Source organism: Thalia democratica, chromosome 4 (genome assembly GCF_965202585.1).
Source record: "Thalia democratica chromosome 4, ktThaDemo2.hap1.1, whole genome shotgun sequence".
NCBI classification, from domain to species: domain Eukaryota; kingdom Metazoa; phylum Chordata; class Thaliacea; order Salpida; family Salpidae; genus Thalia; species Thalia democratica.
In genome coordinates this window covers 64244747-64265701 of record NC_139168.1, presented here as the reverse complement: position 1 = coordinate 64265701, position 20955 = coordinate 64244747, and the positions used below count along the sequence as shown (strand labels likewise).

Genomic DNA, 20955 nt, shown 5'->3' with positions numbered 1-20955 from the left:
TCTATATAAATAATATCCCTTTATACTTGAAAAAACCTTGATACAGTTTTTCTTATTTTATACTAAAGTTCTTAACAACATGAATTCTATTGATCACAAAACAAAAAATCAATTTGTATATTAAAAATAGAAAATTGAAAACTCTTGCTTATACTAAGACTATATGTTTTTTTTTAATATATGTTTTTCCAAAGTTCGTTAAAAATTCAACAGCTTTAATTTATAAGCCACTATGCTAGTTTATAGGCATAACAAAGTTATACTAAATTTAATATATGATACTATACTTCTATTTCTTTAAAATCTACAGTAGTAAAAGAAAAAAAGAAAACAAAAATTTAAATTAAATATTCTAACTCTATCTAAAATGTTTTATAAATTTAAAATGTACGTTTACATATTGTGTATTATATAATTTGTAGAAGCTAGTGCAAAATTTCAAAATTTGATAACTTTATCATAATTTTGATAAACAAGTAATACATGTATTAAATAGTTAACACATATAAATAAACAAAAAACTATACAGCTAATTAATACAAATACAATGCAAATTAAAAAAAGCATAAAAACGCCGTTTTCGTCATACTGATATATTGAAAACTTACGCAGGTACATTCAGTAGTACTTAAATTAAACAGAGCATTTTTAATATACTCAATTTACTTTTAACTTTTTATAAAAACCGTCAAAAAATGTTACTTTAAACTCACTAAAAACACAACTGCAAACGGAATTCTTCAGAGCAAAAATCACCAATGAAACTCAATAAATACCTGCTCATATAAAATTAATGAAAAAATGAAATTATTGAAAAATCTTGTTGTTTTACAATCAATAAGTGGGTATGGTCCTGTACCACCTCTTATCATAACGCCTCGTGTCAAAACTTTTGTGCGACGGGTAAATTCCGGTTTTCCCCGTTCTCGCGTTCCGCCCCAACGACCACCCCGTCAGCAGGTTCGTCTTCCTCTTACCGTAATCCGACCCAGGAATGGTTATGACGTCACCAACCTTCAACTCGATTTCCTTACTGCCGATTGGTCGGTGGTCGTAAACAGCGACCCGGTTGGTTGAAACAAACCAGCCCTAGATGGATGGATAATTATTGTTTTTATTTGAGTTTACTTAGCTACTTTATTTTAGGAAACAAACTTAAGCTTTTTAAAGGTGATTTTACTTCGATTCTTTCCCTAAATTTTATCTAGATCTAGTAGTTATAATTTTACTTGTATACTTTTAGTAATTTAACCTGAATGTAGTAGTAGTACGCTTCGTCAAGCGATTGAAGTTTTGAGGAGAAGTCGGCCTCGTTTGAAGTTTGCATCAGTTCATACACCATCCTGCATACCTGTGAAAAAATCAAAAATATTTTATTTTATTCAAACCTTGTTAAATTATATTGAGAAAATTTTTAAAAAGTAATTGATTTATTAATCCATCTTTAAACTAATCCTGCATTTATGTGTGAAAAAAAAGGTTTGTTAATAAAATTATCAATATTTATGTGAAACTAGTTAAAATAATTTTTAAAGATAAAACTTAAAATAATTGACTTCATGTTGTAAAATTTGGTCCTTACGAGTTGTAACACATATTTCATGGTAGATATCATATCATGATAGATATTAGAAAACTTGTTAAGCTTTTGTAGATGAAAATGTAAGTAAAAAAACATTAACTAACACATCATACATAAAACTAGAACAAATTTGTAACAAACTTGTAAAAAATACGTTTAAATTAGTTAGTTTACCGTAAAACATATTCAATTTTTTGTTTAAAACCTATGCACATCACGGTAAACACACGCATTTTCAGTTAAATGTAAGCTCATAAACAGTGTAGAAAAGTTCAAACAAACATTAGATGAAAAAGTGCAAACGACGTAATCAGATTGCGAAAGAATTTCTATGTCGCTTACTATTTGCTCCAATCCGCTGTCACTACGTCTTTGGTAATTTTCGTCAGTAATAAATTCGTATTCTGAATAACTGTTTCAATTTTTTTTAGATTTAAATTTTGAGTCCCAACAAACATACTTATGTTGTTTAAGTACAAATAGGTGGTAAATTTATAATATTTGAATCGAAAATATACTATTTTATTTAATTAATTTGGCAATGAACTTGAAAATATTTTATAACCTTTTAGAAAAAATGTTTTTATATTTAGCTAGTATACTCAAAGAAAATGACAAACCATTTGTAGTTTTTTTGATAAAATAATTTTAAAATATATTAACTAGTTAAAGTTACTTTTTCTCTAGCTCAGAAATTATGGACTTTTCATCAGTAGCCAAAAACACTCTTTTAGTGATCTTCTCGTTTGTAGAACCGTTAGCATTAAGTTTAAACTGATAATCTCTGTACCATTTTTCTACATGCAACATGTACTGGTCAATATCTACGGCTTTTGCTTCGTGCAAAGTTTTATCAGTTCTACGGACATGTAAACTACAAAAGTACTTTGATGTTAAGCAGGTTCGACTGAGCTACTTATGTTGTAAAATATTTTACCTAAAAACTAAGCAAGTGACTCATTTATTGTTGCGTAAATGAAAATGAATACAAAGTTTCATTGGTAATTGATAACAAAGTTTTTATTATTAAAAACTCTATGTTTGATCAAACCTTTTTTTTTCATATAAATTAGTTGATTTAAGTATAACACTTTAAACTAAATGAAAAATTTAATCAACTTATTGTTTAGATTGAACTTTGTTTTTCTTTATGTCACGGTAAACTTTATTAGTAGCTAATTAAGTTGAAAGCACGTTTAAAAGAAAAAGAAAATCTTAATTTGTTTTCAAAATAAGTATATACGAAAATGACATATATTTTTTAACATTTAGTGTGTCTTTAACGATCCCGATTTACTAATGTTATTACTTATACGCGATTCTTTTTATTACCTGACTCCGTGCGCGTTGTAACACTATCGGTGATGTTATTTAAATGTTTACAAATGACTTAGCTAAGTCGACTTAATGAGTTGCGAACTAAACTTAAACTATCTTTTAAGCTTAGCCTAATTAAATAGTTAGATTGTAAGAATGCTTTAACTAATTATATATAAAGAAATCGAGTTCTATAAATAAAAGCTGTATTATGATGAATATAAACTGCGATAAACACATTAACAAAACATAGCAAACTATACAAATAACTACTTCAATTCCCAAGCTCATAAAAAACAGTCGCCTTCGTACAAGAAGTACGAGGCGAACACAACCTTTTAAGCACGATATGTTATTATTACAAGCTAAAAACTAACTGGCTAAAAAACTAGCGCTTTATTGAGTTTAGCGCATTTTTAACTTTGAGAGAAAAGAAAGAAAAGAACTGTGCTAGCTGTTACATGTCTACTAACTGTACTGACACAAATAAAACAACAGTATTTTGTTAAGAGGTACAGTTTAACAACTTTCCTCAGTGCGTAAATTATACAGTTGCAATGATACATACATCATTCCTAACAATTATATCTTTGGTACAATCAATAGCAATCACTTCAAATCAAGCGGAACTTCATCAACAAATACACAAAAGAAAAACTTACTAATAAATAGTTCACACATCACATTTTGGAGAAAATTGTTGAAATATAATTGTGAAAAGGTTATATTGTTTATTCAAGTTACAAACTTATTTATCCTGTTTTGCTTTTTGAATTCTTTTATCTCTTATAATACAAAAAAAAGGTTTTAGATACATTGTTCTTTAGATAAAAGCCGATTTCACATTTATTACATATTTTTTATCAGAAAAAGTCTTAAACTAAATCCTTTTTAAAGTGATTTTGACGGTAACAATGAATAAATTATAGTAAATACAAAAGGAACTGATGTTAAATTATGTAAAAAAATATTCATTTGAATTTCGCAAAGTTTTAGCTGAAACAGAAAAAACTTCTTCTATGTTCTATAAACAAACATGAGGTAATTTTAATTTGAAAAAATTTGGCTATCTTAATTTAGCTCATATAAACAATAAGCTGGCTATGTATTAATAATTATCTTAAATACTTAGAAAAAAAAATACAAAACTAAATCAAAGCAAAATTTCTATTTTGATGATGTTTTACTCTTAAAGTGTAGCAAAAAACATTGAAACTTACAAAAAATTAACGTCTTTATAGGTTTTTAGAGTTTAAAAGAAAGGAAACAATTTCTAGATAAATAAGTTATATTTACTGATCCACTACTTTATTATACTTCTTTCCAAAAAAATACATTATAAATGTTACAATGTTTAATTAAGATAAAATAAAAACTTTAGTGAAAATTTACAGACATATTTTTTGCTTAAGACGAACAGAAAACACTCACCCGACAAACGGATGTTTAATTTTCGCGGTCAATTTATCTATTCTTTCCTGTAACTTCTTTTTGGGTCTCATCATGTACATCAGGAACTGGCCCATCCACCAGAGGGCAGGGGCGTCGTGCAGTTTTTCCAGCTTAACCAAAATATCAGCCGGTACATCGATGGGCGTATGAGGGGGATGATCGGCGAAATTTCCGTGTGGCGGCAGTTCAAAAACTACATTTCCGTCTTCATTTCCTTATAAATTAAACTGTTAGACTTTTTATTAAACAAAAACCTTAGTTTTTTAACGAATTTAACTTATCAAGCACAGATTGGTTTTATACGCTTACTTATAACGCTTTTAAAGTGGGCTTTTAAAACAGTAAACTCTTTACTAATTTTTTATTCATTTTTTGTTTTATATTTTTTTTACATTTTTTAACAAGTGTTGCTAATTTAACGTGTAATTTCATGCTTAAGTAATAAAAAACAAAAAAATTATTAGTAAAAGTTAAGCTAGTGTAAAATATACTTAAGCTTTATCTCAAGCTGCATTTAAATGTTATAAACTAAGTGAACTAAGGAGGAATTTTTACTATGTGTGAAAAACATTTAGTTTTTGCTTAACATTAAAAAAGGAAAAGTTTAAAGACATATTTGAGCTTATTAAGTATTTATTTCTTGTGTTTAGTAACAAAGTTAAGTGTTGTGTTTAAATATTTAAAAACCGTTAAACCACAATTTAATATGAACTAACCAAACAGCTCATAAACAAAATAGATAAATGTTGCTTTTGGTGAGTAAAGAACTTACTTAATGCATCAAGTACTATGTTAAAAACTTATTGCTGTTTAGATTGTTTTTCAGCTTTGTTTTTAAACCACTCTTCCAATTAAAACAACAAAACCAAAACACGCGAACAACTTTTCAACAAACCAGTTTCAACTTTATCCAAATGCCGGCAACTTTCGCTGAGAGGCATCAACGCCGCCGACCATCCTTCTTGGCTGTAGTCCTTCAAAAACCCGTTGCTGGGCACAAAGGTGCGACCGGTGCCGAACGAGATCATGAAGCAGTACAGCATCCAGTGCGCGACACACCCGAACCCGCATTTTCCGTGGGGCCTGCAGGTCATGCGCCTCGCAATAGTGCAGTTCTGTGGGTTCTGTTGAAAAAAATTTTAGTTTCAACGCTTTCATACGTAAAAGTTCAGTAACAACATTTGAAGTATCATGTACAGTTAATTCTAAGTAATGAAAACTTAAGTAGTATAAAATTCTAATGTAGACGTATGTGCTAAAATGAAAACTTTTGCGAGTGAAACTTGCTATAAACAAAAAGGGTTTTTGCGCTTGATTTGAAGTATTGTTGTTTTCAAATTTGTTAAAATCTAAAAATTTTATTTGTATTGTAAAAACTTATTTGCGTAAAGAATACGTTGGGATTGGAAACATTGTTCAACTTGTTGTTTTAGAGTTTTCATAAGAAGAAACTAAACTTTTGTTTAACATTTACAATTTAATTTTAGAAGCAGCATAAAATAACAGCAGTTTCTATGTCGTTTGTTAAGTAAAGGTTAAACAAATACACACAAAAAAAACTATACAAAAACTTTTGTACTGGTTTATTACAAGTTTAAACTAAAATTATCAGTTAAACTGTTTGACAAACCTAGAAAAAATTTGTGTGCAAATTTTGAAATGCTAAAATGCAATAATTTATTGAAAATACCAAGAAAACACTGAAACTAAAATAATGAATAGAAAATGAGTTAGTTGAAAACGATCTTTTTCGTTCGCTCGACAACAAAAAAGTTACCTTGACAGCACACAATACGTTTGAATACACATTTCGAACAGGTTCAAAGTAACAGCAAACAAGTTTTGTTTAACGGCTTTATCACATTTTGTTTCCTAAGTCTTTCTTTTATTATTAATAGAAAACTTTAAAAGTATTTTTTACTTTGAATATTTAATATATTGTATAAGTTTTGGTACAAAAGATAGTTTAAACATATAACTTGTTTATTAAAATTTTAATCAGTAAACATAAGTAATAAAAAAAAGTCTCTACTTCTAGGGTAGAATAAGATAATTTATTCTTTTGAGTTTCTTATCAGTAAACAAAGTTTCGCTCAATGAGCTCATTAATATTTGCATTAAATATTTATTCAAACAAAAAGTAAGTACTAATGAGCTCATTGAGCAAAACTTTGTATACTGCTTAGAATTTTTTTAAAATAAACTATATTACTCTGCTCTAAAAACAAGATATCTCTACTTATTGATTTTTAAAACATTAAACCGTATAATATACTAATTTTAACATTGTAAATATTAGAAAAATGAGATGAAAAACTGCTGGATGATCGTAAAAACGATTGATATTCCTAAATTAACAACATTCAGTTAATAAAATAGTTCATGATGAATATTATTCAACGACACTTACTTGGATACTATGTATTTTGTCTTGTACAATCTTGCTAAGTTTTTGCAATTCTTCTTTCTTCAACATACTTTCTTTTTCTATTAATTCTTCAACCGTTGCAGTAGCAGCACTAGGAAATTGTTAATTTTAGCATCAAACTAAAAAAATATCTAAAGGTAAACTCAAAATTAAAATGGTAAGCTTAAAAGTCAAAAAAACCTCATGGTAGTTTTTTATTAGACTGATCTTCGTTTTGTTGTATTTTATTTCAAGTTTTATAGTTTACATGCCTATTAAGTATAAATATAGTATAACAAATTGTTACAACAAGCACTAAATTTTGCAATTTTTTAAAACATAAACAAAGTTTATTAAACTTTAAAAATTTTGCTAAAAATAAAACTGTTGTAAACTTTTACAATTTAAGTTAGACTTTTTACTTTTTAAATATATTTTATAATACTATTCAAAGACTACTACTTCAACAAAACAGTAAAAAACAAAAACCTTTTTATACACTTTTAACAACAAGTTATAAAATGTAGTGAAAATAAAATATTATTTTAAATAAAACACAACTTTCGTTTATATACTTTTAGATAAGTTTTTCAAACAAAAAAGTTATCAAACATACTGGAATATTTTTCTTATTGACTTAAGTGATAAGTTAATCAAATGTAACACACTGATTGTAAGACATATATTCTTTTAATTTTGAATAATGTTGTTTGAAAGTCTTTGTATTATTACCACATCGTTCAAAATTTACAATTTTATTTTATTCGGAGAATAAATTGCTTACGATTCAACTATTTACAGCTTAAACTAAAGTAATAAATATGTTTCACTAGTTCTTGTTTATTTTTACTAGTCCTTTCAAAGTTCTTTCTTGAAAGGTTTAACTGAAGTTTGAACAATTTTTATTGTAAATTGTGCAGAAAACTTGGAAAAATATCAAAAAAATTTAAAAAGTGATCGACTAAAAATAAATTTTATTTTAACACATTTTGCTACTTAGTTTTAAATTTTTGATTTTTTTTTAAATACCGACATTTAAAAAAACAACTTCACTTTCAGTTTCAATTGTTTTTGATGTTTGAGTTGTGGTTTAATAAGGCCAATTATTAAACTAAGTTTGAAACTCCTTGGTTATCAAACCAGTGATTTGATATTTAAAGAAATAAAAGCTTAATTGTGTAAATAGTTTTTTTTGTGTATATATATTTTAACATGTAATAGTTATATTTTTAGAATGAAAAAATATTTTTATACGTTTAGACATACTTAAGCTGAAAAACTCAAATATAGAATTTATTTTGACTTTGTAAAGTTATATAAACAGTTCAATAGTCTGCTACTTTAAAAACGTACAAAATAAACGAGTTTTGATGTTATATAGTATACAAGGTTTCAAAAAATAAAGTTTATATGTATTATTCATATTAACAAAACTGGTCAAAAAAATATGAAGTTATTCGATTTCACGTTTATTGAATTATTGTGAATGAAACTGTTGTTGTTTAAAAAATCTACGTTTAACAATATTAAGAAAAAAAAAGTATTTTTTAATAGTTTAATATTGCTTTTTGCTAAACCTCAATTGCAAGTCGAATTTTTCCAAAAAATCACTTTTTTGGTTGTTGTTGTGAACGAAATAAAACAGCTCCTTCAGATCGTTGTTCACTTTTCTCATCATGTATTCAGTTTCTATCTGATTATCTGTTTTGTGGTTTGCGTTGCTACTTAGCTTATCATCGTGACTTGTTTGAACGTTGACATCTGAACATTTACAATGAGAATAAACACAGTTGGCAAGCTGTAGTAAGTAAGGCAACTGTTTTTTTATTAAGTTAAGTTATCATTGTACTGATATTAATGTTTTAATTAAAAAAGTTATAAAATGCTGGTCTAAAAATTTAAATAGTTTTTTTTAATAAAAAAAAAACTGTTTCTTTTTATTGGATTTTTATAGTAAAAAACCATCATTATTACTTTAAAGTCTAAACCCTGAAACAATAAAAACTACACGAATAGTTAACTATTTAAATTTTTAGACCAGCATTTTATAACTTTTTGAATTAAAATATTAACATCAATACTATAAAAAGAAACAGTTTTCTTTTCAAAAAACAAGTCAAACCTACCTTTTAGAAGGTTTTTGTTCAATTTCAGGTAGTTATTCTCATTTCTGTATATAAAACGTGTATAAGTTATGCATGTTGAAATAAAAAAAAAGAAACTTTAAATAAAAGAAAAACAACTTTTTTTATTAACTTACGTCCCAGGAGTTATAAATAAAAACATTTATTTTTATTTAAATTATATTTAAATACCAGCTAGTTTGACTAATAACTACCTATAGAGTTTTATGACACTTATTAGTGCATTAATTATAACGAATAGTTTTAAACAAAATTATTCACTGTTGACTAAAGGTACATATTAATGTACAACAACTTTCATTTTTAAGGGATAAATTAGTTGTCTTGTTATTTTTAAATCAGCATATTGTCCTAAATTTAAAATCTATATTTTAACTTTTATTAAAACTAATACTACAGTTAATAAAGTTTAAAATATGTATTATTTTTTAATTTATCACGCACGGTAGTTGTAGTATAAATAAATATAAAGACTTTTGTACAAAATACTAATACACCAGTCTCAATTCACCTTTAAGTTTTTGTATAGTATTTATCATTATTTATCCTAGTTAAATATCATTAAAATTAAGTAAATTTATCTATTTTTATACAGTATTTTAGAAGTTTTTAAACTCAAAATCATACATTTAATTTATCGGTAGAAATATTAAAACAAAACTTACATTAAAATTTCTTTTGCAGACTTGTTTGTCAAATAGTAGCATACGAATGACAAGCATATTAGGAAAGGTATAACAAGTCTTTTAATATTCGAATTCATTTTCTTCATTTTCTTTGAAGTTTTGACTTGCATTTTTTTCATTAGATTTTAAATATTCTAAAACACAACTTAAAGCTCGTTGTTATTGTAAAATTGATATTAACTATTCTATTTTTAATTAAAGAAATCATTATATTAATATACTTTTTTACATAATCTGCAAATTTTCATTTTAGTTTTCGAAAAAAAAACGATATAGAAATGTTCAATAATATAAAATAACAAGTGTACAAACTAACTACAGATAAGTATCGACTGTGTTTTTATAGTCTAGTGAAGTAATACTTTAAAAACACTGAATGAAAAAAAAAACTTTTGAAATAAAGTTTAACACCTTGAATTGAAACTTATAACACGTGATTTCAATCTTACATACAAAATCGATAACACCCTTAACTTCACACAGTAAAAAAAGAATTAGCTATTCAAACTTTTAGATGAAATTAAGAGAAATAACCCTTATCAACTACTTTTATAAGAATCTAATTTTAAAATAAAATTTGAGAAAGTAAAATGTTATAGGCTTCATTGGAAAATACTCAATTAATGAAATTTTGCTTAATTTTGTTAAGTGAGTGTTTTTTTGAGTTTATAACTTATAATTATAAACTGTCAACCTACCTCTAATTAACTTTGCTTAGTTTCATTCTTGGATTATTTTCTGATGAAACCTTTAAGTTTTTACTTACTCATAATTTATTTTTGAAATTAGTTGCTATCAAAAGTAGTTGAATAGAGTTAGCTAAAATCTATTTTGATTGTTTGCTCGATAAAAATGTTTTTGTCTAACAATTTTGCAAAACAAAAGATGAGAGCTCTAATTAGCTAAACAAGGATAATGAATAATCAAACTATTTTTATCATTATCCTTGTTAAGTTAATTAGTGCTCTCATGTTATATTGAATGTTATATTTATGTTTAAATTTTTTTTTAATATAACTTAAAACTCATTGTTATTGCTAATTTGAAATTAACTATTTTATAATCTAGATTAAAAAAAAATATATATACTTTTGTACATAAACTGCAAATTTTTATTTTAGCTTTCAAAAATAAACCTTAATAAAAATAAATATTTACTAATATAAAATAACAAGTGTATAAACTAACTACAGGTAAGCATCGACTGTGTGTTTATAGTCTAGTAAAGTACTTTAAAATATTATTTATTTAAAAATATAAACGTTATTTTAAAAACACTGTATAAAAAAAAACTTTTGAAATAAAGTTTAACACCTTGAATTGAAACTTATAACACGTGATCTCAATCTTACATACAAAATCGATAACACCCTTGAATTCATACAGTAAAAAAAGAACTAGCTATACAAAATTTTAAGATGAAATGTAGAGAATAAATCAAGGTTTTTAGAACAAAATTATAACTATCGCAGACTGGTAATAAATAAAACAGTTTATTTACACTTTTATTAACCAATCAACAACAGCTAACAAAGTTACAAAAACTTTAGTGTGTATCGCTGAAACAGCAGAAAAAACTTTCTGTTTTTGCAAACGTCACGTTTTCTAAGTTAGAACAGTTTCATGAAAATCTAAATTTCAAAGCAGAATTCTACTTAAAGTATACATAAATAGTGCATACAATTTCCTAGACAAGCATTATGCATCGCTTTTTTTTAAACTTGCATGGTTTTTGCTAATCTTATTGTGTTTTCATTTCTATTTATTAAAAAAAACCAAAACAAAAAAGTAAAACAATTTAAAAAAAAACTATAGTTGTTAATTTATGTTTTAATACTTAATTGTTTTCGTAAAATCATTATGATAATAAGAAAAATGTAAAAAGTTGATTTCAATTTGTTTTCAATAGAAAACACAGAACTAAATAGTTCAAACAACTCAAGTACTTGATTAATATTTTTAAAATGTTTTAAAAAAAGTTTCTTTCTTTAACTAGTCTACAAAACCTAAAATTTTAAAAACTAAACAAACATAAGTAAGAAATAACTTTTTAGTACTACAGATATTAAATAAAAACTTGATACAATTTTCATTAAAAAAACACATTATTCAGCAAACAAGTAGAATATATTTCAGCTAACTCTTATAAACTACTTTTGTAAGTAATTGATTTTTAAAATAAATTTTGAGTAAGTAAATAGTTATAGATTTAATCAGAAAATACTCAATTAATAAAATAAAGCATAATTAAGCAAATTAATTAGATATAGATCAGGGGTCGGCAAACTGCGGCCCGCGGGCCAACTGAACAGTAAATCTGCGGTACGCGAGGATGTATTTAATTTAAATTGAATGCGGCCCGCGAAAGAAAATGCTGCGGCCCGCAAAAGAAAGATCTGCAGCCCGTTAGCATGTAAATGTGGCCCTCGAACATATAAATTTGGGCCGCATGAAACTTGAAATTTGGCCCGCAAGAACAAATAGCCTGCCGACCACTGGTGTAGAATAACAGAGTAGTTGCCAACAATACTTTTTTTTATTTGTATTTAGTTCTTGATATTATAAACAGGCTGCTATAAGTTTTAGCATTAGTTTTAAATTCATATTGATCTTCTTATAATGATGTAATTAACAGTTCTGAAATACTTGCCTTACGAGCAGTAAAACAAACAAATCCTGTAAACCGTTCTGTCTGAAAACACATTTTAAATAAATTTTTTTAGCAATGAAATTTTGAACTATAAACACAAAAAAAAGTTTTTTGTGCAGCTGATCTACAAAACTTAATACTTCATTTAATCTTTACATAACTTGCGAACTAGTAAGGCTGCTTACAACACAAATCGTAATAAAAATGAAAAAAAGCTTATTGTGCTTACAAGCAGAATGACTAACTATTAACTTCATAAAAGCTTCCTGCTTATTAGTTGCTTGGCAATGAGCAAGTAGGTAGGCGTAAAGTGAACAATAAGTGCAGCTTACTTCCTTTGTTTGTTTTAAAAATAAATAAATTCAGTTTTATTTTGATGCTTTTAAAAGCAGCAGACCGCCTAATTTTCTAAAGATATGTACATTAAAAATGAATTTCTGTACAGTGCAGACTAAAGCATTTACAATAAAAAATTTAACTAATTATGAAAAGATAATTATACCTAGTTTATATATACAATATAAAGTATTTTGAAAATTACTTTCTGCTTCTACACTACACACTTCTTGGTTGTTCTATCCATTTTTAACCGTGTTATACGTATTTCATTTGCTAAAATAAAACTAATCCTATAAGTTTTATTTTATTGAAAACTGTTTGTTCACTTAAGACTTGTACAACTTTTGGCTTAGAATCATGCGGCTTAGACAAATATTGAAAATTATTTTGTTGATAAACCTTTTAATTAGTTTATTCTGAGTAAAAATAAGACTTTTAACACTTTTAAACACTTGAAAACTTAAAAGTTTTAGAACAGATATATAACTTTGTCACAGTAAAATACAAACAAATTTTTAATCTTCAAGATAAGTTCGCTTATTTCTGCTTACTTTTTTTGATAATTTAAAACTTAAACTTTTTGCATATAGTTCTTAAACTTAAAACTATTCTGTTTATAAATTAAATATAAAAATACGACAACGAGACAAAATTTAGTGGCGTCAATATTGCACGGTGCGTCACTTTTGCACGGCATCACTTTAGCACGGTGGGTCACTTTAGCATGGCATCAGTATAGCACGAAGGATCACTTTTTCATAACTTAGGTATGTGTAAAATTTTTATTTAAAATACTTTGAATAAATCTTCGAGTTCTCAGAATAGTTTTTATGACTTTGTTGTAGTTTATTAGTTGTAATTTTGTTCTATTCTAGTTACATATTTTTTACTTTTTTATAATTATGATATTTTAGTTAGGTATTTAAGGTCGACTAACAGCAACGTTTAATAAACTTAGGCTGGTTTGATGTACCTCAGACATTTTTGCTCTAAAAAGTGGCAACCATGTAAAATGCTATTTGATAAACTAATAAGGTTTTTTTTGAGCATTTATTATGTTTAGAAAATAGTTTTATTTTTTTTACATCAGAAATAAGTATTAATTTCATTCAATTAACAAATAATTAGATTTTTTAAAAGTTTAAGTTATTTAAAACGCAAAGAATATTGTTAAAACTTAATATTTTTTTAAAGTAACCTTTTTTTCCAGCTTGGTGAGAGTTAGGTTGTAAACAAAACCATTTAGTTGAACTTATTAACTGTTTAAAGAATACATACTAAGAATTAATACGAATGAATTACTAAGACTTAAGTATATTAGTCTATTTAAACTTTAGGCTGATAAACATGTATAATTCAAAAAGGTTTTGTATGTGTAGCTAAATGTCATTTAAAATAATAAACTGAATAATAGTAAAACTTTTTTTTAGTATTAAAACTATAACTAAAAGATTATTTAAATATTACCAAAACTTAAACTTCGGCCCGCGAATATTTTGAAACTTGAATTTCGGCCCGAGAGCATCAACTGCCTGCCTACCCCTGTTCTAAACTCTGATTCATATGTATTATTTTAGTAAAATGTCGAGACGTAGATAAATTAATACACTCTATTAACTTAAAACTTGTTAGTTAGTTTAATTTCGGAAGTTACTGCTAATGTATATAAGCTATCAAATCTTTGTTTTAATATTTGTGTGTTTAAGTTTTATTTTATTACTAAAAAGTTTTTCGCACGAGCTAGATAATGTAATGTAACAGGAAATTAAAAATAATAAAGATAAAACGTGTAACAAAAAATTCAAAACATAATAAGAAAGAAAATCTTTTTACTCTTTAAAACATTTAAAGCAATTTCTATATCATTTTAGTCTTATTTTTTAATCCTTGTGTTATAATATAAAACGAAAACAAAATTAGAAGTAGAGTTATTCTGCTATAACATTAATTTACTTTATTTGCATAATGTTATGAATGAAAAAAAAAGTCTAAAACCTTACAAGTGCAGCTGACCCTTATATAACATGTCTTCCGGTCCGTCAGTTAAATTTTTAATGGATTGACAGATATTTTCAAAATCTTAATAAAATACTCATGACGAACCTATTTTCAGTGATTGGTCGACTATTTTGATAATGCAAGAAACTTCAAAAATAAATATTTTCTATTCTATTAAAAGCTGGAAAACTTGTTCCAGCTATAAATGTTGGATTGGAAACATTGTATGTAAAAAAATATAAAACCTTGTTTGCATATCAAAAAAAAAAGTGTTTCACCAATACAGATATTGACATAAAATACTGAGTTTGTACACTTTTAAGCTTTTAATTAACCGTTGACAACTAACGTTTTTCTACTGGTACTAAACTTTATTATATTTGTGAAAAACTTTCATAGCTATAAAATTAAGGAAAGACGAAAAAACTAATACAGCTAAACTAGGTCAACAATGTCTTTCAATGTTAAAAACAAAACGGACTTTTCAGTCTGCATCAAAAATAGTTCTAAACCAGAGGTCGGCAAACTAAGGCCCACGAAGTGTAAATCTGCGGCCCGCGAGCATGTTTTTATTTAAATGGAATGCAGTTCGCGAAATAAAAAGCTTCGGCCCGCAAAAGAAAAAAAATCTGCGGTCTAGGAACATGTAAATGTGGCTCTAGAACATGTAAATTTGGCCCGCTAAAAAAAATATATTTTTTAAATTGATTTTTTCGAAAAAAAAACAGTATTTTTATTAGTTTTGTTTTTAAGTACCTGGATATCATTTAAAAACCGTTTATTATTTTCACTGCTTAAGCTTAAATATGTGAAAAAAGATAGATAGTAGTTCTAGCAGTTTTTTTAATTTTAGACTTTGATTTTCCTTTCAAATAATAACATCTTGGAGAGAAAAGTTTTTTAGCTTAAGTAAGTTGACAATGCAATAAGTAATTTTATTTAGTATAAAAGTTTTTACGTGTACAAACACTGTGCATACAATACTGTGTTTTACTAACATGTCAATTCTTTATAAGTTAGGTCTTTGCTTTGACATGTGGTTATAGAAATATTCATTTTATAATTATTTTATTACTATATTAAAACTTGCATAGAAATATTTCAAAGAAAACAAAAACTATTTACTAAAACTAAAGTATTTTTTAATCTGTTGATTATTATCTTTTAAATGGCAAAGTTTTTGAATCTTGGCTTTTTTACATATTTTTATCTTTTAAAAACACTGACTGATTTGATGTCACTGATTGTAACTTTTTTGTTTAAAAAGTTGCAACCACGAAAACTTTAAATAGATTATTAAAGTATTCAAGGGTTTTAAAAGAAAAACTTGGGCTGTTTAAAATTGAATTAACAAAATAAGTTTGTTTGTATTTTACTTAACTTAAGAAAACAACTAAAACTTTAAATATGTGATGTGCAATGAATTAAATAAATAAAGTTTATTTTTAACAACTTAAAATAAAAACTAAATAAATAAAAGTTGATTATTTAAAAAGTGTACAAAGTGATCTACATCTATTTTTTGATCTTAGTTTTTTACAGATGTCAGTGAGAGTTGCTTGTAAATTACTGCATGAAATGGCTATCTAAAAAATGCAAAAGACTAAAAGAAAGAGAAAAAAAACACTATATGAAAACAACACTATAAGAAACCGAACTAGAATAGGAAATGAATATCAAATTTTATCAATTGTTTTACTGCATCACTGTGTTTGCAGTTGATCTTTTATTGTTGTGTATCGTGTAATTTTTTTCATACACAAAACGTCTGATAGATTGCTTATTTAATTGTTAAAGAGTTAGGTGGTAATGAAAAAAACAAAATTGTTATATTATTTAAATAAACATATAAATAATGAAATAAACAATATTAGGACATAAGTATTATATTAAATATTAATTTTATGCTATAAAACAAAATATGTTTTAAATGGGCCAGGCCAGACCCTTATAAGTAGCTAAATGTGACTAAAACCGATTAAAAATAAAAACTGACTAAAATTAAAACTGCAGCCCGCGGAAAATTTTAAAACTTGAAATTTGGCCCGCAAAAACCAATTGCCTGCCGACCCCTGTTTTAGATTATAAAATTAATATTTAATATAATACTTATGTCCGAATACTATTTCTGTCTTTGTTTATATATTTATTTAAATAATATAACAATTTTGTTTTTTAACTACTACCTAACTCTTTAACAATGAAATAAGCAATCTATCAGACGTTTTGTGTTTGAAAAAAAATTACACGCGATACAACAATAAAAAATCAACTGCAAACAAGTGATGAAGTAAAACAATTAACAAAATTTGATATTCTTTTCATATTCTAGTTCAGTTTCTTATAGTGTCGTTTTCATATAGTGTTTTTTTTCTCTTTCTTCCAATCTTTTGGTTTTGTATATAGCCATTTCACGCAGTAATTTACAAGCAACTCTCACTGACATCTGTAAAAAACTAAGCTCAAAAAACAGATATGGATCACTTTGTACACTTTTTATATAATCAACTTCTATTTATTTGGTTATTATTTTGTTTTAAGTTTATGAAAATATTCTCTATATGTTCAATACATTGCACATCATATGTTTAAAGTTTCAGTTATTTTGTTAAGTTAAGTAAAATACAAACAAAACTTATATTATTAATTTAATTTTGAATAGCCCAAGTTTTTTCTTTAAAAACCCTTAAATACTTTAATAATCTATTTAAAGTTTTCCTGGTTGCAACTTTTAGAAACAAAAAAGTTATAATAAGTTACATCAAATCAGTCAGTGTTTTTAAAGGATAAAAAATTGTAAAAAAGCCAAGATTCAAAAACTTTGTCATTTAAACAAAGTAATTTACAAATTAAAAAGAAAAGATTCACTAAATAGTTTTTGATTTTTTTAAATGTTTCTTTAAAATTTCAATATAGTGATAAAATAATTATGAATAAAACATTTTTATAATCGCATGTCAAAGCAAAATACCAAAATTATAAAGAATTGACATGTTAATAAAACACTGTAATGTTTGTGCACATAAAAACCTTTCTACTAAATAAAATTACTTATTGCATTATTAACTTACTAAAGATAAAAAAATTTTCAATTCAAGTACGTAAGCTTTTGTATACACTCCAAGATGTTGTTATTTGAAAGGAAAATCAAAGTCTAAAAAAACGTTTCAAATGGGCCAGGCCAGACCCTTATAAGTAGCTAAATATAACTAAAACCGATTAAAAATAAAAACTGACTAAAATTAAAACTGCGGCCCGCATGAAACTTGAAATTTTGCCAGCGAGAACTAATTGCCTGCCGACCAATGGTGTAGAATTACAGAGTAATTGCCAACAAGACTTTATTTTATTTGTATTTAGTTCTTGGTATTATAAACAGGCTGCTTAAAGTTTTAGCATTAGTTTTATTCATATTTATCTTCTACGAATGATGTAATTAATGATTCTAAAATACTTGCCTTACGAGCAGCAAAACAAACAAATCCTGTAAACCGTTCTGTCTGAAAACACATTTTAAATCAATTTTTTTAGCAATGAAATTTTCAACTATAAAAACAAAAAAAAAAGTTTTTGTGCAGCTGATCTACAAAACTTAATACTTCATTTAATCTTTACATAATTTACAAACTAGTACGGCTGCTTACAACAAACAAGCGTAATAAAAAAGAAAAAAGCTTATTGTGCTTACAAGCAGAATGACTAACTATTAACTTCATAAAAGCTTCCTGCTTATTAGCTGCTTGGCAATGAGCAAGTAGATAGGTGTAAAGTGAACAATAAGTGCAGCTTACTTCCTTTGTTTGTTTTAAAAATAAATAAATTCAGTTTTATTTCGATGCTTTTAAAAGCAGCGGACCGCCTAATTTTCTAAAGATATGCACATTAAAAATGAATTTATGTAAAGTGCAGACCAAATCATTTATAATAAAAAATTTAACTAATTCTAAAAAAATAAATATACCTAGTTTATATATGCAATATAAAGTATTTTGAAAATTACTTTCTGCTTCTACACTTCTATTTTTGTTCTATCTATTTTTAACCATGTTATACGTATTTCATATGCTAAAATAAAACTAATCCTATAAGTTTTATTTCATTGAAAACTGTTTGTTCACTTAAGACTTGTACAACTTTAGCTTAGAATCACTTGGCTTAGACAAATATTGAAAATTGCTTTATAGAAAAACCTTTTAATTAGCTTATTCTTATAAAAATTAGACTTTTTACTTTTTTAAACACTTAAAAACTTGAAAGTTTTAGAACAGTTATATAATTTTATCACAGTAAAGTACAAACAAATTTTTAATCTTTAAAATAAATTCGATTATTTCTGCTTACTTATTTATAATTTAAAACTTAAACTTTTTGCATATAGTTTTTAAACTTTAAACTATTCTATTTAAATATTAAACATAGAAATACAACAGCGAGTCAAAATTTGATGGCGTCAATACTGCACGGTGCGTCACCTTTGCACGGCATCACTTTAGCACGGTAGGTCAGTATGCACACCGTCACTTTAGTACGAATCGTCATTTTAGGATGCAGCGACATTTCTGCACATCATCATTTTATCATAAAGTGTCTTTTTAGCACGGTGGGTCAGCTTTGCACGTCGTCCGACTAAAACTAAAACTGCGGCCCGCGGAAAATTTTGAAACTTGAAATTTGGCCCGCGAGAACCAATTGCTTGCCGATCCCTGTTTTAATATGTTTTTAATAAAAAAATTTTTGATAATGAGAAATTTTCCTTATTTATATGATAGATTTTTTGAGTAAAAATGAAACTTTACTACTGAACATGTGAAAATTGTATAAATTCCAGGTTTTTCCATATTTTTTTGCCTAAATTGTCAAATTCCAGGTTTTTCCAGGTAAAGTGGCAACCCTGCTTTTAGCCATTTATTATGCTGAAACGTTTCTGAGACAAGGTTTATATTTCTGTAGCATAAGTTCTTAAACTAATTTCTCTTCCAAGACTGCGGGACACACGAGTTTTAGTTCATAAGCACATATGTGCTGGTTACTTTTCTGTATACTGTTGTAAAGAACTTGTTGTCTTTTGTTCCTACTTGTGTTTCCAGATATAGTAGTTTGTTTTCCTGACAAGTTTAAATTACAAATTTCATGTCGTTGTGTATTTTAAATTTTTCGTGAAACTGTTGAGTTTAAGATTTGTTTTCAAAATGAAAAGTAAGTTGTATAAATATATATTTGTTTAAAAACATTTGAAGTACATCTCGGTCTTTGCTTTTCAACAACTTAGTACCACAATCAAAACTTAAGTTGTTTAAATTTTTTTTTACTTTACTTTAAATACTCTTATACAAAAAAAGTCAGTTCCAACAAAGCACATGATTATCTTCAGTAACTACAGACTGATCAAAGAAATTGTTGAGGCAAACTATAAAGTAGCAAAATTAATTACTATAAAGAAGAAACCGTTAAAAATTTTGATTTTTTTTTAAGAATTTATTTTGGCGGAAGTAAAATACTTTTGTTTACTACTTCAATGACAACAAGAAGTCGTGTTTACGAAATGCCTGAAAATTATAAAGCTGCATAAATCAAATTAGGATTTTAATCAATATACTAGTATGAGAGAACTGATACAACAAATATTGCTTATCTGAGAGTTTTTTAAAGAGGTGTTTTTACTAACTTTGACATCTGAAAAGAATTTCTAGGTTTAGTTCCAATGCAAAGCACAACAATAGGTAAATACATTTTAAAAGCAAAGGTGCAATGCACCAATATAAAGTTTTTGAAAGTACAAATTTAATCTTTTATTTTTAGTATAAAATTAAATTAAAGGTAAAAAACTGTCTTAAATATTAAATCAATACTAAAAAAATACTGTTAGACTATTTTAAATGTGTTTTTAACAAAAAATATTAATATGGTAGACTTTTTGTGTCAAATCGAAATTTCATTACGTTACATGTAAAGATCTTTTAAAATTCTTTATTTTTCAAAAAATCCCAAATTTAAGCTTTTTCAAAATTTTTTAAGCATAAGTTGTCAAATTCCAAGCCTTTCTGGGATTCAAATTTTTTGCCAACACTGATTGTTCACACTAATAGATATACAATAATATAAATACTATTTCAAATAGTATCAGCTGCAAGACTTAAAATTTTACTTATATTATAATTTAAACCAACACTGTTACTTGAACAAAACATTAATTGTAAGTTTAATTTGCCACTCTTTAATGAAAAAAGCCAGTCTGAGAGAAGAAAAACTGTCCTGATATTTTCGTAAACGAAAAGATTCAAGCCAAAAACCGAAAAAATGACTAATATGGCCTGAGACTTGAAGTCTTCATATAGTCATAGTCTGAGTGTGTAGCAATGTTTAGTTGTTTAATTGTTTGA

At 26.2% G+C, this 20955-nt stretch overlaps 1 protein-coding gene across 1 annotated transcript; it reads right to left on the bottom strand.

Moving 5' to 3' along the window:
• Positions 1–834: 834 nt before the first annotated feature.
• Positions 835–19132, bottom strand: LOC145833544 (alpha-(1,6)-fucosyltransferase-like). The gene is made up of 9 exons (XM_082940712.1): positions 19048–19132; positions 8336–8519; positions 6762–6870; positions 5247–5475; positions 4331–4565; positions 2259–2456; positions 1865–1994; positions 1253–1351; positions 835–1089 (listed from the first exon to the last, which is right to left on the bottom strand). Exons 1-9 carry the CDS (start codon positions 19130–19132, stop codon positions 835–837), a joined length of 1524 nt encoding a protein of 507 aa, XP_082796838.1.
• Positions 19133–20955: the final 1823 nt, after the last annotated feature.